Source organism: Bos indicus, chromosome 8 (genome assembly GCF_029378745.1).
Source record: "Bos indicus isolate NIAB-ARS_2022 breed Sahiwal x Tharparkar chromosome 8, NIAB-ARS_B.indTharparkar_mat_pri_1.0, whole genome shotgun sequence".
NCBI classification, from domain to species: domain Eukaryota; kingdom Metazoa; phylum Chordata; class Mammalia; order Artiodactyla; family Bovidae; genus Bos; species Bos indicus.
In genome coordinates this window covers 23,081,510-23,108,249 of record NC_091767.1, presented here as the reverse complement: position 1 = coordinate 23,108,249, position 26,740 = coordinate 23,081,510, and the positions used below count along the sequence as shown (strand labels likewise).

The following is a 26,740-nucleotide window of genomic DNA, read 5'->3' as shown; positions in this document are numbered from 1 at the left end:
TTCTGGAACTCGCTTGCTTTTTCGATGATGTAGTGGATGTTGGCAATTTGTTCTCTGATTCCTCTGCCTTTTCTAAAACCAGTTTGAACATATGGAAGTTCATGGTTCATGTATTGTTGAAGCCTGGCTTGGAGAATTTTGAGCATTCCTTTACTAGCGTGTAAGATTAGGTCAATTGTGCAGTAGTTTGAGCATTCTTTGGCATTGCCTTTCTTAGAGATTGGAATGAAAACTGACCTTTTCCAGTCCTGTGGCCACTGCTGAGTTTTCCAAATTTCCTGGAATATCGAGCTTAGAGATTGGCTATATTGGTTTCCTCTGAAATCCAGCTGGGAGGAAGGCAGGAAATTAGAATCAAAGAAGAGTTAGCTGACCTGACAATTTAAACACAAAGTAGCAAATACAGAAGTGAAGAAAAAGCTATTCTATTTCACAGTAGTGATTCTAGTAATGTGAAATGTATGTTCTTAGACCCACGTATTCATCTTATTTTTCAATAATGGGAAAAAATGGATTTTCCTTATTACATGCATTAGCCATTTTCCCTCTATTTTTATATCTTTAGCCATGGACATTTTATGACCATATCATTTTTTCCAATGTATCAATTTCATACCTTAAATCTATCCATTTTTTTACTTCCATAAAGTGAATAAATTATTTTTCTATTGTTTTATTATTTTTTTGATGAAACATACTTGACTCATATATTTGTTTTTGATGAGCTACAAATGATGTATAATTTAAAAAATACGGTAAGGTACTTTTCTCATGTTCTTGATAGTATTTCAGATCTAACATGGTTTCCAAGTAAGATTGTAAATTTTTTTGAGTTTTATTACACATATAAGTCACTGATTCATTTTCATTATTATATTTTAACTAAATGTAGAAACATTCCAGCGTTAGGACTTCCAGTGATAACTTGCGAACTCCAAGACGTATATTGTTTTCTTATGTGAACCATAATAACATCGAAAATCACACACAAACTTTCCTTTGTGTTTCTCTAGTTTTATACTTTTCCGCATGGTTGTTGTTGTTTGGTCCATCAGTCGTTTCTGACTCTTTGTGTCCCCATGAACAGTAGCCTGCCAGGGTCCTCCGACAAGAATACTGGAGTGGGTTGTCATTTCCTTATAGAGGGGATCTTCCCACCCTAGGGATGGAGCCGGCATCGCCTGTCTCCTGCAGTGGCAGGCAGATTCTTTACCACTAATGCCATCTCATCTGTTAAATTGTAAGTTCACATAGAGTTTCATTAATTTTAACTTAGAAAAGCATCAGGATTTCACATGGAAATGTTGTAGTCACAAATTTTATTTAAATGTTCTAATTGTTGAAACATTTCTTTTGTATTTAGAATATTTCATTCTGTGTATCACAATTCAGCTTTCATGCATGGAAAACAAAACAGAGAGGATTTTTTGGAATGAATATGCCAATCGCAATAAATAAACGTTCCATTATAATTGCAATTTCAAAAATTCAAATTTTGAAAATCTTCAGCCATCATGTAAAACAGAATCTCTATAACATCTATGGTTTCCCTGACCTAAATTAACCATGTTTCTAGAGAACCAGTTTGAGGCACAGCTAAACCAGACCCCCCCAAAAAATACATATACATATACAGTTGCATCAACATTCAAAAAATGAAGATCATGGCATATAGTCCCATCACTTCATGGCAACTATATGGGGAAACAGTGGAAACACTGTTAGATTTCATTTTCTTGAGGTCCATAATTACTGTGGACGGTGAATGCAGCCACAAAATTGAAAGACTTTCTCCTTGGAAGAAATTATATGAGAAATATAGACACTGTGTTAAAAAACAGAGATACCATGTTGCCAAAAAAAGTCCATGTAGTCAATGTTATGGTTTTTCCAGTAGTCATGTATGGATGTGATATGGACCATAAAGAAAGCTGAGTGCCGAAGAATTGATGTTCTTTAACCGTGGTACTGAGGAAGAGTCTTGAGAGTCCCTTGGACTGCAAGGAGATCAAACCAGTCAATCCTAAAGGAGATCAACCCTGAATATGCGTTGAAAGGACTGGTGCTGAAGCTGAAGCTCTAATACGTTGGCCACCTGCTGAGAAGAAACTGACACTTTGAAAATGACCCTGATGCTGTGGAAGATTGAGGGCAGGAGGAGAAGGGGCAACAGAGGATGAGATGGTTGCTTGGCATCACTGACTCAATGGACATGAGTTTGAGCAAACTTGGGAGATAGTGAAGGATAGGGAAGCCTGGCATGCTACAGTTCATGGGGTCACAGACAGTCGGATATAACTAAGTGACTGAACAAAAATATATACACACATATAAATACACACACACTTGTACAATATATATTAAATAAGTACACACGTGTGTTGCTACTTTAACATAAAAGAGTGAACAGCAAATGTTTACTTGAATTGCTATCTTATCCTCTATTATTTATTCTCCTGCACCATAAATGTTACCTCATCAGCAGGATAACAGCAAGACTAATTCAGTGACTGTTTGTGGTATTAATAGACTAGGCATAGTAATGTGTCAAACATTTTATATAGTGTTTCATCAATTGCAATTAATTTTCTCTCTTAACTCTTTGTGGATACAACAATTTGTTTTTGTTTTTGTTTTTGTCCTCCCACACAGCATGTGTGAGATAGTTTTTGAAGCTCATTTTTAGGAAGACTGTCTTCAACTTTCCATTTCCAATATTTAGAAGATCAGGATGAGGCTCTTGGGCCTGGACCCAAATGGAAGACTCACTCATCACGTTTTCTTCAGTCATCCTCAAGTAGTTGCAAGGAACTGCCTGATTCTTCTTTTCTTGTCTCCCTCAGGTAGTAAGGAAACAGCCTGTAATGTGTCTACACTGTGGATATTTTCCTGTAGGCAATGCCTTTGGGGATCAGCTTGAATGTTTCTTTCAAACAGCCGATGATACTGTGAACTATGACTGGCATTCTTGTCGTTCTCCCCAAAGCTGAACTTGGAGAAAAAGCATTTGGGTCAGATTGTATTTTAACATAGTGTGTGCAAGCAGGAACAATACTTGTTCCCCTTGACTCCTACCAGAACTTCATTTGAACAAATAGTGAAAATGTGAAACGTGGTCTCATGCCGTGTCAAGTACAAACTAGCAGGTGCCATTGGCACTTGCCATCTACCTACAAGGATTCAATCGTGTTCTTGCAGCTGCTGATTTTTAACACCCCTGGAAAGGAATCTATAGGTGGAAAGCAGAAGTGAGGCATGCTGTGAGCAGCGAAAACTGGCAGAACAAGTCTTCAGAAGGTTAGCAATTTTCAGGAGCCCGTTTTAAGAACTCAGTTGTTCTTCTATCTCCTCATATCTAGAAAAGCATGACCATCCTTCATGGTGATGACTGCTTCTTGTGACTCCAAGAAACCTCCATGACACTGACGGAAAACTTCCACAAAAAACAGGCACATGAGTACATGTATTGCCCCTTCACCAAAATCACATATATCCCTCTGTGTGTCTTTGGAACAGCTTCTCAGAGGTATCTGATGTGCTGTCTCCTGGGCTGCAGTCCTCATTTTGCCCCCCAGACACTTAACTTTCAACTATCATGTTGTGCATTTTTGAAAGTCAGCACCCTGAACTTATCTCTTCATCCATTCATCACCCAGTTGTTTCCCAACTTGCTTGCAATGAGATTCCCATGAGGACAAATCCAGGCCATGGAACATGAGAGGAAGTGCTCTCACCCTGTATAGTCCTGGCCCTTGGAAACATTCCCTGTGAGCCACCAGACATCATCCCTTTACTGCCGGGTGTACTAGATCCAAGCACCACAGACAAACTTGGAGTCACATATTGATGATGGAAAAAGCCACAGAACAGAAGGTACCCATGTCCCTGAATCACCCTTTGAATGCGAGCAAACCAGAAGATTCACCTGATCCGGAAGGCCTGTATTGTACTCTTCAGAGAAGGAAAGATAAGTTTCTATTATGATGAAAATCTGCACAATTTATTCTTTATCTCTATAGCATCTAGACTTAACTGAAAAGGATCTCTAAGAACAGAGGATCCTGGAAACCTGTCCATGAGAAAGTAACACTGACCTCTCAGTATAGAAAATACCAGCCCCTCAGACATCAAGAGACCTTTTAAACGATGATCAAAAGATATTTATACAAGAAAAGACATTCTGTTTTGCTGTCCACAACTGTTCCTGAAAAATCACGATTTTCATTTCAGTTTTCAGTGCCTGAGGCAGTATGAGTTGCAATTGCTTTGAAACAGGAAGCAAACAATAATGGAATTCATTAGCGAGTGTTACAAATTAGACGTCTTTATTGTTGCCATTTCTTTGAGGATTCTTACATGAGGGAAAGGCACTTTTAATTTCCACTCTGACAGCCCCTCGGGCAAAGTGGCTGTATTCCAGCTCCCTGAGGTAGAGATGGATGCCATGAAAATGCTCCCGGGCAGGAAGTCCCAATGAGAACAGCACAGATTGTCTCTTCCATTGGCTCCAGTTGTTTCAGGCTCTGATCCTGGCTGCAGAGTAGCACGGCTGTCCTCCGTGGTGAAGAATTGGAAGCTCTGCTGGAGCATCAGATAGTGGTTGCAGGGGCCTGAGTCATCTGCACTGGAGTGATCATGTCTCTTTTCCAAGGAAATCTGAAGTCGACTTTGTCCTTTAGGCGCGACTGAGAGCGGATCCTTTGCATCTATTTCAAGTGTTTGAAGATGTCTTGTTTTTCTAGCAGGGGATCCCAGGCACGGTCCAGCGAAGAGAGTGAGCACGGATGCAGCAGAGCATCACTCCTTCCACCAGCAAGTGGATGTGGGCCATAGAGAATGTCAGTGATTCTGCAGATGGCCGGGAGGCGACTCGCGAGCACCGCGAAACGATGAGCCAAGAGCGCTGAGATGGGCACGCAGACTGCCTGCTTCTCCCGGCCACCGCGAGAGAAGGCACACTGTGGTTCCATCGTTTTTGCTTTCGAATCGCAGTCTTGGGAGAGTTTGCATTGATTCTCGTGGGGCCGCTGGAGAGACAGGACGCAAAGGTTCCACAGAGATTTTATAGGAGCACTGATTCAAGGGTGCGCATATCATTAGCCCTTTGATGGAAAAGGGCTGGTTTCCCCTGTCCTGAGTAGGGAGCCAGAATATTGCATTTTCGGAAAGATCGCCTGAGTAGTGGGCTTTCTTTCCACATGTCAACCCGAACTGGCCATGTTTGAGGAAAAGAACCCCCAAGGCGGGGGTTCTGAGCGAGATGAGGCTGATTTTACAGATTGGCGCTCGCTTCCGGCGCGAGGGAAGCCACAGCTCAGAGAAAGGCACCGGGCAGCGGTGATGGGATTCTTGGCGATGCGAGGATGGACAGGGTTGTGCCCAAAGTGAAACTAGAGGTTGAGCAAGAGACTACTGGTTGCCGGCTCATATGGGCCATTGCTGACTAAGTGAAACATGGTATCTTGAATGAGACAACTAGGTGTGCCGCGTTGATGGGGTGTAGGGGCGAGCGTGGCGAACACGCTGGATCCCGCGTTGGCTTGAAGACCATAAGCTGTGGAAGGATGGGAGGGCGTCGTGCACCAGGTGAAATGCGGGGGAGTGGGCGTTGCGCACACAGAGCGCGGTGTTTCAGAGACTATTCGCTGTGGGACCCTGCTGGGGCGTCCCTCACACGGCCGAATCCCACGGTGGCTAGGAGACGGTTGCTGTGGGATGATGGGAGAGCGTTCGGCACAAAGTGGAGCACAGTGGCCGCGATGAGACGACTGGCTTTACCAGGATTGAGGGGCGGAGTGGGGGCCCGGATGGACGGTCGAATCCCGCGGTGGATCCGACACTCTTCGCTGTGGGACTATGGGAGGGAGTTCGGAACAAAATGATACACAGTGGCCGCAATGACAGTATCGCCTATCGCGGGCGATTCCCGCGGTGTCCATGAGGCTATTTGCTGTTGAGGTCAAATATACACCCGGCGGTGGGGATGAGACCTTGGGTGATCTGAGCAGTTTGAAGAAAAGTGAACCACCGCGGTGGCGATGGGAAGGCAGGACAGCAATGATGTGCACAAAGGGGAAACCGGCGGCGGCAGTGAGCCTCTAGGCGATGGGACCACGGGCGGACGTTGGGCATAAAGGGGAAACTGGTGGTGGCTTTGAGAAGAGTGGACGAAGGCGTTGCGGACAAAGTGAAAGCCAGCATCGGCGATGAGACGCTGTCTCATCGTATAGACGTATCGGCACAGACGGTGTCTACCGGGACTGTGCGAGGGCGTTGCTCAGGTTGGGGAGCCTGGAGCTGGCCAGGAGACTATTCCCGATGGCACGATGGGACGGCGTTCTGCACAAAGTGAAACAGGACGGTGGGATGAGCCCTTGGGCGATGTCCTTGGAGTTGAAGTGCAACACCGCTTTGCCGATGAGCCTATCTATCGGCGCTGGGACCATGGGAGGTCGTTGGGCAAAAAGGGGAAGTCGGCGGTGGCTAGAAGTCTTGGTTTCCAGAGGATAGATTGCGTTGCGGACAAAACGAAAGCCAGCACCGGCGTTGAGATAGACAGCTTGGAGACTACTGGCTTTGGGACGATGCCTACTGGCGGTGAGACCTTGTCGGAACGTTGCAGACGGAAGAGAACCCGGCGGTGGCTAGCAGAGTATTGCCTAGGGCACGATGGGAAGGCGTTGCGAACGGAGTGCATTTCAGCCCTGCAGTAGGGATGAGACCGGACAAACGGGGACCCTGAGGTGGTGGTTGAACTACCGATGTTTGCGCTGAGAAGTCGGAGGGCTTGCGGCGAGTGTAAAACAGCGGAGGCGATGAGAATATTGGCGATAGGACGCTGGGGTAGAGTCCTGCACCACGTGAAACCCGGCGGGGCTGCGGGGTGGGGGTGGGGGAGGCTGTTGCCCATAAGACGACTGGAAAGTGTTGCGGACAGAGTGAAAGCCGACGAGGAGACGGGAGGCTGTGGGGCAACGGGGGCGGCGCGGCGCTCGCTTTAGATGCGGCGGTGGCTGAGATGATTCGCTGTCGGACGATGGGCGGGCTTGGTGCTCAAAGTGAAGCACAGCGGAAGCGGGGAGACCATCGTCTATGGGGTGATGGGAGGGAGTTTCTCATACAAGGGAGCCCTGCTCGGCTTTGAGACGCTGAGTCCGCGTTGCGGACAAAGTGAAACGTGACGGTGGCGAAAAACTACTGGTGGTGGTGGGACGATTGGACAGCTTTGCGACAGAGTTAAACCCGACGGAGCGATGAGACTACCCGACGACGAATGAGTGTGGTCCACACAGGGGAACCTGGACGTGGCGATAATAGAATATTTTCATAATAAAATATACTTATTTTAAATGAAATATTTCACTTTTCCAATTTTATAATAAATTTATAGAAGGTATTTTAAATCTTAAGCATAGAATATTAAAGTATATTTGTATATAGCTGTAGCAATTTGTTAAACTTTATTAAAACTATATTTCTGTGTACCAAAACAAGTATTTAATATCGTTTTACTTTTCTATCTTTTACGAATATAAACTTAATATTTTCAAGATGACTTTTCCCTTATTTTTAATTGCGTGAATTAGCATGTTTGACAGTTTCTAACGACCCCCAAGACAGTCTTAAGTAATTTTTGACTCATGTTCCTGAAACCTCTTTGTGAGGACTACGTTGTTGGAAATAAGGGGTTGGAGTGTACAAGCAACTGAGGACATTTAGAAGGTCCGAATTTTTCATTTACTTTAGTAAGAATTTTATAAGTTAAGTGGAATTTGCCCAGATTTTGTTGGCATAAAGAAGGCTTACATTGTAAGACTCTCACATGTAAAGTGGTGTACATTTTCCCCGAAGTGAAAAAAAGAAAAGGCAACCCCCCCCCCCCACATCATATAGAGGGGCCCTACAGCATGAGCTGTCTGGTACATTTAAAGAAGTGACCCAGAGAAGCGCAGGTAGACTGTATGGGTACATGGAGGGCATGCATAGAACTTGGACATTCCCCCACGGCTTCCTTGTATTTTAAATGCCTCAAAGGCAGGGCCAGAAACTCTACTACTCTGCAGGCTTGTTTTGCAATGAATGTCTCCAAGGTGCTCTGCAAGTTTTAATGTGTGTTGTCACATAAATCAAGTTGAGATTGAAACCGCCACGTTGACTTTTGTTTCATAAATAATTTCTCACATAAAAGTTTAAATAAATGAATAACGCATAAATCAATTTAAAAATAGCTTAGTCTTTAATGTCCATTGAAATCCAGTGCATTGCACTGTCAGTTACTTTAAGAGCCTCTGCTGGCTGAAGCATCTCAGCTCAAAGTCACATTGTCCCTTCCCAGAGCCACAGGTGGGAGGTGTTCAGTCACGGAGGGAAGCTGTTAGTCTCATCAGGAAAGAAAAGTTCGTGAGTATTTGCACTCGCACGACTGTCCAGGCACACCTGTTGTACTCCTTGGACTCCAGGTACTGCACGAGGTTGAAGTAATACTTCTTCAGGTGAAGAACGGTTGTGTCCCCCATGGTGAAGTTTTGCTCCTGCATTATTTCCTTCTGGATTGGCTGCAGACGATTCATCTGCCCATAGAGTTCCACAAGGAGGTCCTCAATGATGGTCTCAGACCAGCCAGTGCTGGAGAAGTCTCTGGTGAGAATATTGAAGATCTGCTGGAGCATCTCATAGATGACCAATATGGCATCTTCCTTCCGGAACTGCTGTGCTTGGTTCATCTCCTCAGGGACCTGGAAGTCCATCCTGGCCTCGAGGCAATGTTGAGGCGTTGAATGTAACTGCCCCAGGAGTTTCTGACACACCTCAGCGCTCCGCCTTTGCTGGAATCGGAGCAAGCTGTAGCTCCTGGAAAGAGCTGTGGTGGAGAAACACAGCAGGAGAACCATCGGGAGGAGGCACCGGTAGGTCATGATGAAAACAGGCACAGGGCTGCCGGTTCTGCTAGTAGATGCTGACGCTGAGTCTTCAAGGGCTTGCAGAGTGAATGGCCTTCCTCCTTGAGTGTGGGCTACTTATATAGGATGGCCCTCGGAGAGGAATTTCCCACTGTCAGTTCTCCCTTTCAGTTTTCCTTTGTCATTTAAATTATTCGTTGCCTCTATAACTTTGGCAGAAAGTGAAGAGGAACTAAATAAAGAGCCTCTTTATGCAAGAGGAGAGTGAAAAAGTTGGCTTCAAGCTCAACTTTCCGAGAACAAAGATCATGACATCATCCCTCCATGCCAAATATATGGGGAAACAGTTGCAACAATGTCCGACTCTATTTTGGGGGGCTCCAAAATCACTGCAGATGGTGATTGCAGCCATAAGATTAAAAGACGCTTACTCCTTGGAAGGAAAGTTATGACCAACCTATCCCGCGGTGGCTAGGAGACGGTTGCTGTGGGATGATGGGAGAGCGTTCGGCACAAAGTGGAGCACAGTGGCCGCGATGAGACGACTGGCTTTACCGGGATTGGGGGGCGGAGTGGGGGCCGGGATGGACGGTCGAATCCCGCGGTGGATCCGACACTCTTCGCTGTGGGACTATGGGAGGGAGTTCGGAACAAAATGATACACAGTGGCCGCAATGACAGTATCGCCTATCGCGGGCGATTCCCGCGGTGTCCATGAGGCTATTTGCTGTTGAGGTCAAATATACACCCGGCGGTGGGGATGAGACCTTGGGTGATCTGAGCATGGTGATCTGAGCAGTTTGAAGAAAAGTGAACCACCGCGGTGGCGATGGGAAGGCAGGACAGCAATGATGTGCACAAAGGGGAAACCGGCGGCGGCAGTGAGCCTCTAGGCGATGGGACCACGGGCGGACGTTGGGCATAAAGGGGAAACTGGTGGTGGCTTTGAGAAGAGTGGACGAAGGCGTTGCGGACAAAGTGAAAGCCAGCATCGGCGATGAGACGCTGTCTCATCGTATAGACGTATCGGCACAGACGGTGTCTACCGGGACTGTGCGAGGGCGTTGCTCAGGTTGGGGAGCCTGGAGCTGGCCAGGAGACTATTCCCGATGGCACGATGGGACGGCGTTCTGCACAAAGTGAAACAGGACGGTGGGATGAGCCCTTGGGCGATGTCCTTGGAGTTGAAGTGCAACACCGCTTTGCCGATGAGCCTATCTATCGGCGCTGGGACCATGGGAGGTCGTTGGGCAAAAAGGGGAAGTCGGCGGTGGCTAGAAGTCTTGGTTTCCAGAGGATAGATTGCGTTGCGGACAAAACGAAAGCCAGCACCGGCGTTGAGATAGACAGCTTGGAGACTACTGGCTTTGGGACGATGCCTACTGGCGGTGAGACCTTGTCGGAACGTTGCAGACGGAAGAGAACCCGGCGGTGGCTAGCAGAGTATTGCCTAGGGCACGATGGGAAGGCGTTGCGAACGGAGTGCATTTCAGCCCTGCAGTAGGGATGAGACCGGACAAACGGGGACCCTGAGGTGGCGGTTGAACTACCGATGTTTGCGCTGAGAAGTCGGAGGGCTTGCGGCGAGTGTAAAACAGCGGAGGCGATGAGAATATTGGCGATAGGACGCTGGGGTAGAGTCCTGCACCACGTGAAACCCGGCGGGGCTGCGGGGTGGGGGTGGGGGAGGCTGTTGCCCATAAGACGACTGGAAAGTGTTGCGGACAGAGTGAAAGCCGACGAGGAGACGGGAGGCTGTGGGGCAACGGGGGCGGCGCGGCGCTCGCTTTAGATGCGGCGGTGGCTGAGATGATTCGCTGTCGGACGATGGGCGGGCTTGGTGCTCAAAGTGAAGCACAGCGGAAGCGGGGAGACCATCGTCTATGGGGTGATGGGAGGGAGTTTCTCATACAAGGGAGCCCTGCTCGGCTTTGAGACGCTGAGTCCGCGTTGCGGACAAAGTGAAACGTGACGGTGGCGAAAAACTACTGGTGGTGGTGGGACGATTGGACAGCTTTGCGACAGAGTTAAACCCGACGGAGCGATGAGACTACCCGACGACGAATGAGTGTGGTCCACACAGGGGAACCTGGACGTGGCGATAATAGAATATTTTCATAATAAAATATACTTATTTTAAATGAAATATTTCACTTTTCCAATTTTATAATAAATTTATAGAAGGTATTTTAAATCTTAAGCATAGAATATTAAAGTATATTTGTATATAGCTGTAGCAATTTGTTAAACTTTATTAAAACTATATTTCTGTGTACCAAAACAAGTATTTAATATCGTTTTACTTTTCTATCTTTTACGAATATAAACTTAATATTTTCAAGATGACTTTTCCCTTATTTTTAATTGCGTGAATTAGCATGTTTGACAGTTTCTAACGACCCCCAAGACAGTCTTAAGTAATTTTTGACTCATGTTCCTGGAACCTCTTTGTGAGGACTACGTTGTTGGAAATAAGGGGTTGGAGTGTACAAGCAACTGAGGACATTTAGAAGGTCCGAATTTTTCATTTACTTTAGTAAGAATTTTATAAGTTAAGTGGAATTTGCCCAGATTTTGTTGGCATAAAGAAGGCTTACATTGTAAGACTCTCACATGTAAAGTGGTGTACATTTTCCCCGAAGTGAAAAAAAGAAAAGGCAACCCCCCCCCCCCCAACATCATATAGAGGGGCCCTACAGCATGAGCTGTCTGGTACATTTAAAGAAGTGACCCAGAGAAGCGCAGGTAGACTGTATGGGTACATGGAGGGCATGCATAGAACTTGGACATTCCCCCACGGCTTCCTTGTATTTTAAATGCCTCAAAGGCAGGGCCAGAAACTCTACTACTCTGCAGGCTTGTTTTGCAATGAATGTCTCCAAGGTGCTCTGCAAGTTTTAATGTGTGTTGTCACATAAATCAAGTTGAGATTGAAACCGCCACGTTGACTTTTGTTTCATAAATAATTTTCTCACATAAAAGTTTAAATAAATGAATAACGCATAAATCAATTTAAAAATAGCTTAGTCTTTAATGTCCATTGAAATCCAGTGCATTGCACTGTCAGTTACTTTAAGAGCCTCTGCTGGCTGAAGCATCTCAGCTCAAAGTCACATTGTCCCTTCCCAGAGCCACAGGTGGGAGGTGTTCAGTCACGGAGGGAAGCTGTTAGTCTCATCAGGAAAGAAAAGTTCGTGAGTATTTGCACTCGCACGACTGTCCAGGCACACCTGTTGTACTCCTTGGACTCCAGGTACTGCACGAGGTTGAAGTAATACTTCTTCAGGTGAAGAACGGTTGTGTCCCCCATGGTGAAGTTTTTCTTCTGCATTATTTCCTTCTGGATTGGCTGCAGACGATTCATCTGCCCATAGAGTTCCACAAGGAGGTCCTCAATGATGGTCTCAGACCAGCCAGTGCTGGAGAAGTCTCTGGTGAGAATATTGAAGATCTGCTGGAGCATCTCATAGATGACCAATATGGCATCTTCCTTCCGGAACTGCTGTGCTTGGTTCATCTCCTCAGGGACCTGGAAGTCCATCCTGGCCTCGAGGCAATGTTGAGGCGTTGAATGTAACTGCCCCAGGAGTTTCTGACACACCTCAGCGCTCCGCCTTTGCTGGAATCGGAGCAAGCTGTAGCTCCTGGAAAGAGCTGTGGTGGAGAAACACAGCAGGAGAACCATCGGGAGGAGGCACCGGTAGGTCATGATGAAAACAGGCACAGGGCTGCCGGTTCTGCTAGTAGATGCTGACGCTGAGTCTTCAAGGGCTTGCAGAGTGAATGGCCTTCCTCCTTGAGTGTGGGCTACTTATATAGGATGGCCCTCGGAGAGGAATTTCCCACTGTCAGTTCTCCCTTTCAGTTTTCCTTTGTCATTTAAATTATTCGTTGCCTCTATAACTTTGGCAGAAAGTGAAGAGGAACTAAATAAAGAGCCTCTTTATGCAAGAGGAGAGTGAAAAAGTTGGCTTCAAGCTCAACTTTCCGAGAACAAAGATCATGACATCATCCCTCCATGCCAAATATATGGGGAAACAGTTGCAACAATGTCCGACTCTATTTTGGGGGGCTCCAAAATCACTGCAGATGGTGATTGCAGCCATAAGATTAAAAGACGCTTACTCCTTGGAAGGAAAGTTATGACCAACCTATCCCGCGGTGGCTAGGAGACGGTTGCTGTGGGATGATGGGAGAGCGTTCGGCACAAAGTGGAGCACAGTGGCCGCGATGAGACGACTGGCTTTACCGGGATTGGGGGGCGGAGTGGGGGCCGGGATGGACGGTCGAATCCCGCGGTGGATCCGACACTCTTCGCTGTGGGACTATGGGAGGGAGTTCGGAACAAAATGATACACAGTGGCCGCAATGACAGTATCGCCTATCGCGGGCGATTCCCGCGGTGTCCATGAGGCTATTTGCTGTTGAGGTCAAATATACACCCGGCGGTGGGGATGAGACCTTGGGTGATCTGAGCATGGTGATCTGAGCAGTTTGAAGAAAAGTGAACCACCGCGGTGGCGATGGGAAGGCAGGACAGCAATGATGTGCACAAAGGGGAAACCGGCGGCGGCAGTGAGCCTCTAGGCGATGGGACCACGGGCGGACGTTGGGCATAAAGGGGAAACTGGTGGTGGCTTTGAGAAGAGTGGACGAAGGCGTTGCGGACAAAGTGAAAGCCAGCATCGGCGATGAGACGCTGTCTCATCGTATAGACGTATCGGCACAGACGGTGTCTACCGGGACTGTGCGAGGGCGTTGCTCAGGTTGGGGAGCCTGGAGCTGGCCAGGAGACTATTCCCGATGGCACGATGGGACGGCGTTCTGCACAAAGTGAAACAGGACGGTGGGATGAGCCCTTGGGCGATGTCCTTGGAGTTGAAGTGCAACACCGCTTTGCCGATGAGCCTATCTATCGGCGCTGGGACCATGGGAGGTCGTTGGGCAAAAAGGGGAAGTCGGCGGTGGCTAGAAGTCTTGGTTTCCAGAGGATAGATTGCGTTGCGGACAAAACGAAAGCCAGCACCGGCGTTGAGATAGACAGCTTGGAGACTACTGGCTTTGGGACGATGCCTACTGGCGGTGAGACCTTGTCGGAACGTTGCAGACGGAAGAGAACCCGGCGGTGGCTAGCAGAGTATTGCCTAGGGCACGATGGGAAGGCGTTGCGAACGGAGTGCATTTCAGCCCTGCAGTAGGGATGAGACCGGACAAACGGGGACCCTGAGGTGGCGGTTGAACTACCGATGTTTGCGCTGAGAAGTCGGAGGGCTTGCGGCGAGTGTAAAACAGCGGAGGCGATGAGAATATTGGCGATAGGACGCTGGGGTAGAGTCCTGCACCACGTGAAACCCGGCGGGGCTGCGGGGTGGGGGTGGGGGAGGCTGTTGCCCATAAGACGACTGGAAAGTGTTGCGGACAGAGTGAAAGCCGACGAGGAGACGGGAGGCTGTGGGGCAACGGGGGCGGCGCGGCGCTCGCTTTAGATGCGGCGGTGGCTGAGATGATTCGCTGTCGGACGATGGGCGGGCTTGGTGCTCAAAGTGAAGCACAGCGGAAGCGGGGAGACCATCGTCTATGGGGTGATGGGAGGGAGTTTCTCATACAAGGGAGCCCTGCTCGGCTTTGAGACGCTGAGTCCGCGTTGCGGACAAAGTGAAACGTGACGGTGGCGAAAAACTACTGGTGGTGGTGGGACGATTGGACAGCTTTGCGACAGAGTTAAACCCGACGGAGCGATGAGACTACCCGACGACGAATGAGTGTGGTCCACACAGGGGAACCTGGACGTGGCGATAATAGAATATTTTCATAATAAAATATACTTATTTTAAATGAAATATTTCACTTTTCCAATTTTATAATAAATTTATAGAAGGTATTTTAAATCTTAAGCATAGAATATTAAAGTATATTTGTATATAGCTGTAGCAATTTGTTAAACTTTATTAAAACTATATTTCTGTGTACCAAAACAAGTATTTAATATCGTTTTACTTTTCTATCTTTTACGAATATAAACTTAATATTTTCAAGATGACTTTTCCCTTATTTTTAATTGCGTGAATTAGCATGTTTGACAGTTTCTAACGACCCCCAAGACAGTCTTAAGTAATTTTTGACTCATGTTCCTGGAACCTCTTTGTGAGGACTACGTTGTTGGAAATAAGGGGTTGGAGTGTACAAGCAACTGAGGACATTTAGAAGGTCCGAATTTTTCATTTACTTTAGTAAGAATTTTATAAGTTAAGTGGAATTTGCCCAGATTTTGTTGGCATAAAGAAGGCTTACATTGTAAGACTCTCACATGTAAAGTGGTGTACATTTTCCCCGAAGTGAAAAAAAGAAAAGGCAACCCCCCCCCCCCACATCATATAGAGGGGCCCTACAGCATGAGCTGTCTGGTACATTTAAAGAAGTGACCCAGAGAAGCGCAGGTAGACTGTATGGGTACATGGAGGGCATGCATAGAACTTGGACATTCCCCCACGGCTTCCTTGTATTTTAAATGCCTCAAAGGCAGGGCCAGAAACTCTACTACTCTGCAGGCTTGTTTTGCAATGAATGTCTCCAAGGTGCTCTGCAAGTTTTAATGTGTGTTGTCACATAAATCAAGTTGAGATTGAAACCGCCACGTTGACTTTTGTTTCATAAATAATTTCTCACATAAAAGTTTAAATAAATGAATAACGCATAAATCAATTTAAAAATAGCTTAGTCTTTAATGTCCATTGAAATCCAGTGCATTGCACTGTCAGTTACTTTAAGAGCCTCTGCTGGCTGAAGCATCTCAGCTCAAAGTCACATTGTCCCTTCCCAGAGCCACAGGTGGGAGGTGTTCAGTCACGGAGGGAAGCTGTTAGTCTCATCAGGAAAGAAAAGTTCGTGAGTATTTGCACTCGCACGACTGTCCAGGCACACCTGTTGTACTCCTTGGACTCCAGGTACTGCACGAGGTTGAAGTAATACTTCTTCAGGTGAAGAACGGTTGTGTCCCCCATGGTGAAGTTTTGCTCCTGCATTATTTCCTTCTGGATTGGCTGCAGACGATTCATCTGCCCATAGAGTTCCACAAGGAGGTCCTCAATGATGGTCTCAGACCAGCCAGTGCTGGAGAAGTCTCTGGTGAGAATATTGAAGATCTGCTGGAGCATCTCATAGATGACCAATATGGCATCTTCCTTCCGGAACTGCTGTGCTTGGTTCATCTCCTCAGGGACCTGGAAGTCCATCCTGGCCTCGAGGCAATGTTGAGGCGTTGAATGTAACTGCCCCAGGAGTTTCTGACACACCTCAGCGCTCCGCCTTTGCTGGAATCGGAGCAAGCTGTAGCTCCTGGAAAGAGCTGTGGTGGAGAAACACAGCAGGAGAACCATCGGGAGGAGGCACCGGTAGGTCATGATGAAAACAGGCACAGGGCTGCCGGTTCTGCTAGTAGATGCTGACGCTGAGTCTTCAAGGGCTTGCAGAGTGAATGGCCTTCCTCCTTGAGTGTGGGCTACTTATATAGGATGGCCCTCGGAGAGGAATTTCCCACTGTCAGTTCTCCCTTTCAGTTTTCCTTTGTCATTTAAATTATTCGTTGCCTCTATAACTTTGGCAGAAAGTGAAGAGGAACTAAATAAAGAGCCTCTTTATGCAAGAGGAGAGTGAAAAAGTTGGCTTCAAGCTCAACTTTCCGAGAACAAAGATCATGACATCATCCCTCCATGCCAAATATATGGGGAAACAGTTGCAACAATGTCCGACTCTATTTTGGGGGGCTCCAAAATCACTGCAGATGGTGATTGCAGCCATAAGATTAAAAGACGCTTACTCCTTGGAAGGAAAGTTATGACCAACCTATCCCGCGGTGGCTAGGAGACGGTTGCTGTGGGATGATGGGAGAGCGTTCGGCACAAAGTGGAGCACAGTGGCCGCGATGAGACGACTGGCTTTACCGGGATTGGGGGGCGGAGTGGGGGCCGGGATGGACGGTCGAATCCCGCGGTGGATCCGACACTCTTCGCTGTGGGACTATGGGAGGGAGTTCGGAACAAAATGATACACAGTGGCCGCAATGACAGTATCGCCTATCGCGGGCGATTCCCGCGGTGTCCATGAGGCTATTTGCTGTTGAGGTCAAATATACACCCGGCGGTGGGGATGAGACCTTGGGTGATCTGAGCATGGTGATCTGAGCAGTTTGAAGAAAAGTGAACCACCGCGGTGGCGATGGGAAGGCAGGACAGCAATGATGTGCACAAAGGGGAAACCGGCGGCGGCAGTGAGCCTCTAGGCGATGGGACCACGGGCGGACGTTGGGCATAAAGGGGAAACTGGTGGTGGCTTTGAGAAGAGTGGACGAAGGCGTTGCGGACAAAGTGAAAGCCAGCATCGGCGATGAGACGCTGTCTCATCGTATAGACGTATCGGCACAGACGGTGTCTACCGGGACTGTGCGAGGGCGTTGCTCAGGTTGGGGAGCCTGGAGCTGGCCAGGAGACTATTCCCGATGGCACGATGGGACGGCGTTCTGCACAAAGTGAAACAGGACGGTGGGATGAGCCCTTGGGCGATGTCCTTGGAGTTGAAGTGCAACACCGCTTTGCCGATGAGCCTATCTATCGGCGCTGGGACCATGGGAGGTCGTTGGGCAAAAAGGGGAAGTCGGCGGTGGCTAGAAGTCTTGGTTTCCAGAGGATAGATTGCGTTGCGGACAAAACGAAAGCCAGCACCGGCGTTGAGATAGACAGCTTGGAGACTACTGGCTTTGGGACGATGCCTACTGGCGGTGAGACCTTGTCGGAACGTTGCAGACGGAAGAGAACCCGGCGGTGGCTAGCAGAGTATTGCCTAGGGCACGATGGGAAGGCGTTGCGAACGGAGTGCATTTCAGCCCTGCAGTAGGGATGAGACCGGACAAACGGGGACCCTGAGGTGGCGGTTGAACTACCGATGTTTGCGCTGAGAAGTCGGAGGGCTTGCGGCGAGTGTAAAACAGCGGAGGCGATGAGAATATTGGCGATAGGACGCTGGGGTAGAGTCCTGCACCACGTGAAACCCGGCGGGGCTGCGGGGTGGGGGTGGGGGAGGCTGTTGCCCATAAGACGACTGGAAAGTGTTGCGGACAGAGTGAAAGCCGACGAGGAGACGGGAGGCTGTGGGGCAACGGGGGCGGCGCGGCGCTCGCTTTAGATGCGGCGGTGGCTGAGATGATTCGCTGTCGGACGATGGGCGGGCTTGGTGCTCAAAGTGAAGCACAGCGGAAGCGGGGAGACCATCGTCTATGGGGTGATGGGAGGGAGTTTCTCATACAAGGGAGCCCTGCTCGGCTTTGAGACGCTGAGTCCGCGTTGCGGACAAAGTGAAACGTGACGGTGGCGAAAAACTACTGGTGGTGGTGGGACGATTGGACAGCTTTGCGACAGAGTTAAACCCGACGGAGCGATGAGACTACCCGACGACGAATGAGTGTGGTCCACACAGGGGAACCTGGACGTGGCGATAATAGAATATTTTCATAATAAAATATACTTATTTTAAATGAAATATTTCACTTTTCCAATTTTATAATAAATTTATAGAAGGTATTTTAAATCTTAAGCATAGAATATTAAAGTATATTTGTATATAGCTGTAGCAATTTGTTAAACTTTATTAAAACTATATTTCTGTGTACCAAAACAAGTATTTAATATCGTTTTACTTTTCTATCTTTTACGAATATAAACTTAATATTTTCAAGATGACTTTTCCCTTATTTTTAATTGCGTGAATTAGCATGTTTGACAGTTTCTAACGACCCCCAAGACAGTCTTAAGTAATTTTTGACTCATGTTCCTGGAACCTCTTTGTGAGGACTACGTTGTTGGAAATAAGGGGTTGGAGTGTACAAGCAACTGAGGACATTTAGAAGGTCCGAATTTTTCATTTACTTTAGTAAGAATTTTATAAGTTAAGTGGAATTTGCCCAGATTTTGTTGGCATAAAGAAGGCTTACATTGTAAGACTCTCACATGTAAAGTGGTGTACATTTTCCCCGAAGTGAAAAAAAGAAAAGGCAACCCCCCCCCCCACATCATATAGAGGGGCCCTACAGCATGAGCTGTCTGGTACATTTAAAGAAGTGACCCAGAGAAGCGCAGGTAGACTGTATGGGTACATGGAGGGCATGCATAGAACTTGGACATTCCCCCACGGCTTCCTTGTATTTTAAATGCCTCAAAGGCAGGGCCAGAAACTCTACTACTCTGCAGGCTTGTTTTGCAATGAATGTCTCCAAGGTGCTCTGCAAGTTTTAATGTGTGTTGTCACATAAATCAAGTTGAGATTGAAACCGCCACGTTGACTTTTGTTTCATAAATAATTTCTCACATAAAAGTTTAAATAAATGAATAACGCATAAATCAATTTAAAAATAGCTTAGTCTTTAATGTCCATTGAAATCCAGTGCATTGCACTGTCAGTTACTTTAAGAGCCTCTGCTGGCTGAAGCATCTCAGCTCAAAGTCACATTGTCCCTTCCCAGAGCCACAGGTGGGAGGTGTTCAGTCACGGAGGGAAGCTGTTAGTCTCATCAGGAAAGAAAAGTTCGTGAGTATTTGCACTCGCACGACTGTCCAGGCACACCTGTTGTACTCCTTGGACTCCAGGTACTGCACGAGGTTGAAGTAATACTTCTTCAGGTGAAGAACGGTTGTGTCCCCCATGGTGAAGTTTTGCTCCTGCATTATTTCCTTCTGGATTGGCTGCAGACGATTCATCTGCCCATAGAGTTCCACAAGGAGGTCCTCAATGATGGTCTCAGACCAGCCAGTGCTGGAGAAGTCTCTGGTGAGAATATTGAAGATCTGCTGGAGCATCTCATAGATGACCAATATGGCATCTTCCTTCCGGAACTGCTGTGCTTGGTTCATCTCCTCAGGGACCTGGAAGTCCATCCTGGCCTCGAGGCAATGTTGAGGCGTTGAATGTAACTGCCCCAGGAGTTTCTGACACACCTCAGCGCTCCGCCTTTGCTGGAATCGGAGCAAGCTGTAGCTCCTGGAAAGAGCTGTGGTGGAGAAACACAGCAGGAGAACCATCGGGAGGAGGCACCGGTAGGTCATGATGAAAACAGGCACAGGGCTGCCGGTTCTGCTAGTAGATGCTGACGCTGAGTCTTCAAGGGCTTGCAGAGTGAATGGCCTTCCTCCTTGAGTGTGGGCTACTTATATAGGATGGCCCTCGGAGAGGAATTTCCCACTGTCAGTTCTCCCTTTCAGTTTTCCTTTGTCATTTAAATTATTCGTTGCCTCTATAACTTTGGCAGAAAGTGAAGAGGAACTAAATAAAGAGCCTCTTTATGCAAGAGGAGAGTGAAAAAGTTGGCTTCAAGCTCAACTTTCCGAGAACAAAGATCATGACATCATCCCTCCATGCCAAATATATGGGGAAACAGTTGCAACAATGTCCGACTCTATTTTGGGGGGCTCCAAAATCACTGCAGATGGTGATTGCAGCCATAAGATTAAAAGACGCTTACTCCTTGGAAGGAAAGTTATGACCAACCTATCCCGCGGTGGCTAGGAGACGGTTGCTGTGGGATGATGGGAGAGCGTTCGGCACAAAGTGGAGCACAGTGGCCGCGATGAGACGACTGGCTTTACCGGGATTGGGGGGCGGAGTGGGGGCCGGGATGGACGGTCGAATCCCGCGGTGGATCCGACACTCTTCGCTGTGGGACTATGGGAGGGAGTTCGGAACAAAATGATACACAGTGGCCGCAATGACAGTATCGCCTATCGCGGGCGATTCCCGCGGTGTCCATGAGGCTATTTGCTGTTGAGGTCAAATATACACCCGGCGGTGGGGATGAGACCTTGGGTGATCTGAGCATGGTGATCTGAGCAGTTTGAAGAAAAGTGAACCACCGCGGTGGCGATGGGAAGGCAGGACAGCAATGATGTGCACAAAGGGGAAACCGGCGGCGGCAGTGAGCCTCTAGGCGATGGGACCACGGGCGGACGTTGGGCATAAAGGGGAAACTGGTGGTGGCTTTGAGAAGAGTGGACGAAGGCGTTGCGGACAAAGTGAAAGCCAGCATCGGCGATGAGACGCTGTCTCATCGTATAGACGTATCGGCACAGACGGTGTCTACCGGGACTGTGCGAGGGCGTTGCTCAGGTTGGGGAGCCTGGAGCTGGCCAGGAGACTATTCCCGATGGCACGATGGGACGGCGTTCTGCACAAAGTGAAACAGGACGGTGGGATGAGCCCTTGGGCGATGTCCTTGGAGTTGAAGTGCAACACCGCTTTGCCGATGAGCCTATCTATCGGCGCTGGGACCATGGGAGGTCGTTGGGCAAAAAGGGGAAGTCGGCGGTGGCTAGAAGTCTTGGTTTCCAGAGGATAGATTGCGTTGCGGACAAAACGAAAGCCAGCACCGGCGTTGAGATAGACAGCTTGGAGACTACTGGCTTTGGGACGATGCCTACTGGCGGTGAGACCTTGTCGGAACGTTGCAGACGGAAGAGAACCCGGCGGTGGCTAGCAGAGTATTGCCTAGGGCACGATGGGAAGGCGTTGCGAACGGAGTGCATTTCAGCCCTGCAGTAGGGATGAGACCGGACAAACGGGGACCCTGAGGTGGCGGTTGAACTACCGATGTTTGCGCTGAGAAGTCGGAGGGCTTGCGGCGAGTGTAAAACAGCGGAGGCGATGAGAATATTGGCGATAGGACGCTGGGGTAGAGTCCTGCACCACGTGAAACCCGGCGGGGCTGCGGGGTGGGGGTGGGGGAGGCTGTTGCCCATAAGACGACTGGAAAGTGTTGCGGACAGAGTGAAAGCCGACGAGGAGACGGGAGGCTGTGGGGCAACGGGGGCGGCGCGGCGCTCGCTTTAGATGCGGCGGTGGCTGAGATGATTCGCTGTCGGACGATGGGCGGGCTTGGTGCTCAAAGTGAAGCACAGCGGAAGCGGGGAGACCATCGTCTATGGGGTGATGGGAGGGAGTTTCTCATACAAGGGAGCCCTGCTCGGCTTTGAGACGCTGAGTCCGCGTTGCGGACAAAGTGAAACGTGACGGTGGCGAAAAACTACTGGTGGTGGTGGGACGATTGGACAGCTTTGCGACAGAGTTAAACCCGACGGAGCGATGAGACTACCCGACGACGAATGAGTGTGGTCCACACAGGGGAACCTGGACGTGGCGATAATAGAATATTTTCATAATAAAATATACTTATTTTAAATGAAATATTTCACTTTTCCAATTTTATAATAAATTTATAGAAGGTATTTTAAATCTTAAGCATAGAATATTAAAGTATATTTGTATATAGCTGTAGCAATTTGTTAAACTTTATTAAAACTATATTTCTGTGTACCAAAACAAGTATTTAATATCGTTTTACTTTTCTATCTTTTACGAATATAAACTTAATATTTTCAAGATGACTTTTCCCTTATTTTTAATTGCGTGAATTAGCATGTTTGACAGTTTCTAACGACCCCCAAGACAGTCTTAAGTAATTTTTGACTCATGTTCCTGGAACCTCTTTGTGAGGACTACGTTGTTGGAAATAAGGGGTTGGAGTGTACAAGCAACTGAGGACATTTAGAAGGTCCGAATTTTTCATTTACTTTAGTAAGAATTTTATAAGTTAAGTGGAATTTGCCCAGATTTTGTTGGCATAAAGAAGGCTTACATTGTAAGACTCTCACATGTAAAGTGGTGTACATTTTCCCCGAAGTGAAAAAAAGAAAAGGCAACCCCCCCCCCCCCAACATCATATAGAGGGGCCCTACAGCATGAGCTGTCTGGTACATTTAAAGAAGTGACCCAGAGAAGCGCAGGTAGACTGTATGGGTACATGGAGGGCATGCATAGAACTTGGACATTCCCCCACGGCTTCCTTGTATTTTAAATGCCTCAAAGGCAGGGCCAGAAACTCTACTACTCTGCAGGCTTGTTTTGCAATGAATGTCTCCAAGGTGCTCTGCAAGTTTTAATGTGTGTTGTCACATAAATCAAGTTGAGATTGAAACCGCCACGTTGACTTTTGTTTCATAAATAATTTATTTCTCACATAAAAGTTTAAATAAATGAATAACGCATAAATCAATTTAAAAATAGCTTAGTCTTTAATGTCCATTGAAATCCAGTGCATTGCACTGTCAGTTACTTTAAGAGCCTCTGCTGGCTGAAGCATCTCAGCTCAAAGTCACATTGTCCCTTCCCAGAGCCACAGGTGGGAGGTGTTCAGTCACGGAGGGAAGCTGTTAGTCTCATCAGGAAAGAAAAGTTCGTGAGTATTTGCACTCGCACGACTGTCCAGGCACACCTGTTGTACTCCTTGGACTCCAGGTACTGCACGAGGTTGAAGTAATACTTCTTCAGGTGAAGAACGGTTGTGTCCCCCATGGTGAAGTTTTTCTTCTGCATTATTTCCTTCTGGATTGGCTGCAGACGATTCATCTGCCCATAGAGTTCCACAAGGAGGTCCTCAATGATGGTCTCAGACCAGCCAGTGCTGGAGAAGTCTCTGGTGAGAATATTGAAGATCTGCTGGAGCATCTCATAGATGACCAATATGGCATCTTCCTTCCGGAACTGCTGTGCTTGGTTCATCTCCTCAGGGACCTGGAAGTCCATCCTGGCCTCGAGGCAATGTTGAGGCGTTGAATGTAACTGCCCCAGGAGTTTCTGACACACCTCAGCGCTCCGCCTTTGCTGGAATCGGAGCAAGCTGTAGCTCCTGGAAAGAGCTGTGGTGGAGAAACACAGCAGGAGAACCATCGGGAGGAGGCACCGGTAGGTCATGATGAAAACAGGCACAGGGCTGCCGGTTCTGCTAGTAGATGCTGACGCTGAGTCTTCAAGGGCTTGCAGAGTGAATGGCCTTCCTCCTTGAGTGTGGGCTACTTATATAGGATGGCCCTCGGAGAGGAATTTCCCACTGTCAGTTCTCCCTTTCAGTTTTCCTTTGTCATTTAAATTATTCGTTGCCTCTATAACTTTGGCAGAAAGTGAAGAGGAACTAAATAAAGAGCCTCTTTATGCAAGAGGAGAGTGAAAAAGTTGGCTTCAAGCTCAACTTTCCGAGAACAAAGATCATGACATCATCCCTCCATGCCAAATATATGGGGAAACAGTTGCAACAATGTCCGACTCTATTTTGGGGGGCTCCAAAATCACTGCAGATGGTGATTGCAGCCATAAGATTAAAAGACGCTTACTCCTTGGAAGGAAAGTTATGACCAACCTATCCCGCGGTGGCTAGGAGACGGTTGCTGTGGGATGATGGGAGAGCGTTCGGCACAAAGTGGAGCACAGTGGCCGCGATGAGACGACTGGCTTTACCGGGATTGGGGGGCGGAGTGGGGGCCGGGATGGACGGTCGAATCCCGCGGTGGATCCGACACTCTTCGCTGTGGGACTATGGGAGGGAGTTCGGAACAAAATGATACACAGTGGCCGCAATGACAGTATCGCCTATCGCGGGCGATTCCCGCGGTGTCCATGAGGCTATTTGCTGTTGAGGTCAAATATACACCCGGCGGTGGGGATGAGACCTTGGGTGATCTGAGCATGGTGATCTGAGCAGTTTGAAGAAAAGTGAACCACCGCGGTGGCGATGGGAAGGCAGGACAGCAATGATGTGCACAAAGGGGAAACCGGCGGCGGCAGTGAGCCTCTAGGCGATGGGACCACGGGCGGACGTTGGGCATAAAGGGGAAACTGGTGGTGGCTTTGAGAAGAGTGGACGAAGGCGTTGCGGACAAAGTGAAAGCCAGCATCGGCGATGAGACGCTGTCTCATCGTATAGACGTATCGGCACAGACGGTGTCTACCGGGACTGTGCGAGGGCGTTGCTCAGGTTGGGGAGCCTGGAGCTGGCCAGGAGACTATTCCCGATGGCACGATGGGACGGCGTTCTGCACAAAGTGAAACAGGACGGTGGGATGAGCCCTTGGGCGATGTCCTTGGAGTTGAAGTGCAACACCGCTTTGCCGATGAGCCTATCTATCGGCGCTGGGACCATGGGAGGTCGTTGGGCAAAAAGGGGAAGTCGGCGGTGGCTAGAAGTCTTGGTTTCCAGAGGATAGATTGCGTTGCGGACAAAACGAAAGCCAGCACCGGCGTTGAGATAGACAGCTTGGAGACTACTGGCTTTGGGACGATGCCTACTGGCGGTGAGACCTTGTCGGAACGTTGCAGACGGAAGAGAACCCGGCGGTGGCTAGCAGAGTATTGCCTAGGGCACGATGGGAAGGCGTTGCGAACGGAGTGCATTTCAGCCCTGCAGTAGGGATGAGACCGGACAAACGGGGACCCTGAGGTGGCGGTTGAACTACCGATGTTTGCGCTGAGAAGTCGGAGGGCTTGCGGCGAGTGTAAAACAGCGGAGGCGATGAGAATATTGGCGATAGGACGCTGGGGTAGAGTCCTGCACCACGTGAAACCCGGCGGGGCTGCGGGGTGGGGGTGGGGGAGGCTGTTGCCCATAAGACGACTGGAAAGTGTTGCGGACAGAGTGAAAGCCGACGAGGAGACGGGAGGCTGTGGGGCAACGGGGGCGGCGCGGCGCTCGCTTTAGATGCGGCGGTGGCTGAGATGATTCGCTGTCGGACGATGGGCGGGCTTGGTGCTCAAAGTGAAGCACAGCGGAAGCGGGGAGACCATCGTCTATGGGGTGATGGGAGGGAGTTTCTCATACAAGGGAGCCCTGCTCGGCTTTGAGACGCTGAGTCCGCGTTGCGGACAAAGTGAAACGTGACGGTGGCGAAAAACTACTGGTGGTGGTGGGACGATTGGACAGCTTTGCGACAGAGTTAAACCCGACGGAGCGATGAGACTACCCGACGACGAATGAGTGTGGTCCACACAGGGGAACCTGGACGTGGCGATAATAGAATATTTTCATAATAAAATATACTTATTTTAAATGAAATATTTCACTTTTCCAATTTTATAATAAATTTATAGAAGGTATTTTAAATCTTAAGCATAGAATATTAAAGTATATTTGTATATAGCTGTAGCAATTTGTTAAACTTTATTAAAACTATATTTCTGTGTACCAAAACAAGTATTTAATATCGTTTTACTTTTCTATCTTTTACGAATATAAACTTAATATTTTCAAGATGACTTTTCCCTTATTTTTAATTGCGTGAATTAGCATGTTTGACAGTTTCTAACGACCCCCAAGACAGTCTTAAGTAATTTTTGACTCATGTTCCTGGAACCTCTTTGTGAGGACTACGTTGTTGGAAATAAGGGGTTGGAGTGTACAAGCAACTGAGGACATTTAGAAGGTCCGAATTTTTCATTTACTTTAGTAAGAATTTTATAAGTTAAGTGGAATTTGCCCAGATTTTGTTGGCATAAAGAAGGCTTACATTGTAAGACTCTCACATGTAAAGTGGTGTACATTTTCCCCGAAGTGAAAAAAAGAAAAGGCAACCCCCCCCCCCAACATCATATAGAGGGGCCCTACAGCATGAGCTGTCTGGTACATTTAAAGAAGTGACCCAGAGAAGCGCAGGTAGACTGTATGGGTACATGGAGGGCATGCATAGAACTTGGACATTCCCCCACGGCTTCCTTGTATTTTAAATGCCTCAAAGGCAGGGCCAGAAACTCTACTACTCTGCAGGCTTGTTTTGCAATGAATGTCTCCAAGGTGCTCTGCAAGTTTTAATGTGTGTTGTCACATAAATCAAGTTGAGATTGAAACCGCCACGTTGACTTTTGTTTCATAAATAATTTATTTCTCACATAAAAGTTTAAATAAATGAATAACGCATAAATCAATTTAAAAATAGCTTAGTCTTTAATGTCCATTGAAATCCAGTGCATTGCACTGTCAG

The 26,740-nt window shown here is 47.9% G+C and overlaps 5 protein-coding genes across 5 annotated transcripts; all 5 read right to left on the bottom strand.

The window, feature by feature from the left end:
- Positions 1-8,247: 8,247 nt before the first annotated feature.
- Positions 8,248-8,915, bottom strand: LOC139184451 (interferon beta-3). The gene has a single exon (XM_070794313.1). The coding sequence runs from the start codon at positions 8,913-8,915 to the stop codon at positions 8,355-8,357; it is 561 nt and encodes a 186-aa protein (XP_070650414.1). The 3' UTR covers positions 8,248-8,354.
- Positions 8,916-12,018: 3,103 nt separating this feature from the next.
- LOC139184450 (interferon beta-3-like) lies at positions 12,019-12,609 on the bottom strand. The gene has a single exon (XM_070794312.1). It carries the CDS (start codon positions 12,607-12,609, stop codon positions 12,049-12,051), a length of 561 nt encoding a protein of 186 aa, XP_070650413.1. The 3' UTR covers positions 12,019-12,048.
- A 3,023-nt stretch (positions 12,610-15,632) lies between these two features.
- On the bottom strand, positions 15,633-16,300 carry LOC139184449 (interferon beta-3). Its single transcript, XM_070794311.1, has one exon. It carries the CDS (start codon positions 16,298-16,300, stop codon positions 15,740-15,742), a length of 561 nt encoding a protein of 186 aa, XP_070650412.1. The 3' UTR covers positions 15,633-15,739.
- A 3,022-nt stretch (positions 16,301-19,322) lies between these two features.
- Positions 19,323-19,990, bottom strand: LOC139184448 (interferon beta-3). Its single transcript, XM_070794310.1, has one exon. It carries the CDS (start codon positions 19,988-19,990, stop codon positions 19,430-19,432), a length of 561 nt encoding a protein of 186 aa, XP_070650411.1. The 3' UTR covers positions 19,323-19,429.
- Positions 19,991-23,096: 3,106 nt separating this feature from the next.
- Positions 23,097-23,687, bottom strand: LOC109562667 (interferon beta-3-like). The gene has a single exon (XM_019965695.2). The coding sequence runs from the start codon at positions 23,685-23,687 to the stop codon at positions 23,127-23,129; it is 561 nt and encodes a 186-aa protein (XP_019821254.2). The 3' UTR covers positions 23,097-23,126.
- Positions 23,688-26,740: the final 3,053 nt, after the last annotated feature.

Coding starts and splice junctions, on each gene's coding strand:
- LOC139184451 (XM_070794313.1), bottom strand. CDS start 8,915: ATGACCTACCGGTGCCTCCTCCCGATGGTTCTCCTGCTGTGTTTCTCC.
- LOC139184450 (XM_070794312.1), bottom strand. CDS start 12,609: ATGACCTACCGGTGCCTCCTCCCGATGGTTCTCCTGCTGTGTTTCTCC.
- LOC139184449 (XM_070794311.1), bottom strand. CDS start 16,300: ATGACCTACCGGTGCCTCCTCCCGATGGTTCTCCTGCTGTGTTTCTCC.
- LOC139184448 (XM_070794310.1), bottom strand. CDS start 19,990: ATGACCTACCGGTGCCTCCTCCCGATGGTTCTCCTGCTGTGTTTCTCC.
- LOC109562667 (XM_019965695.2), bottom strand. CDS start 23,687: ATGACCTACCGGTGCCTCCTCCCGATGGTTCTCCTGCTGTGTTTCTCC.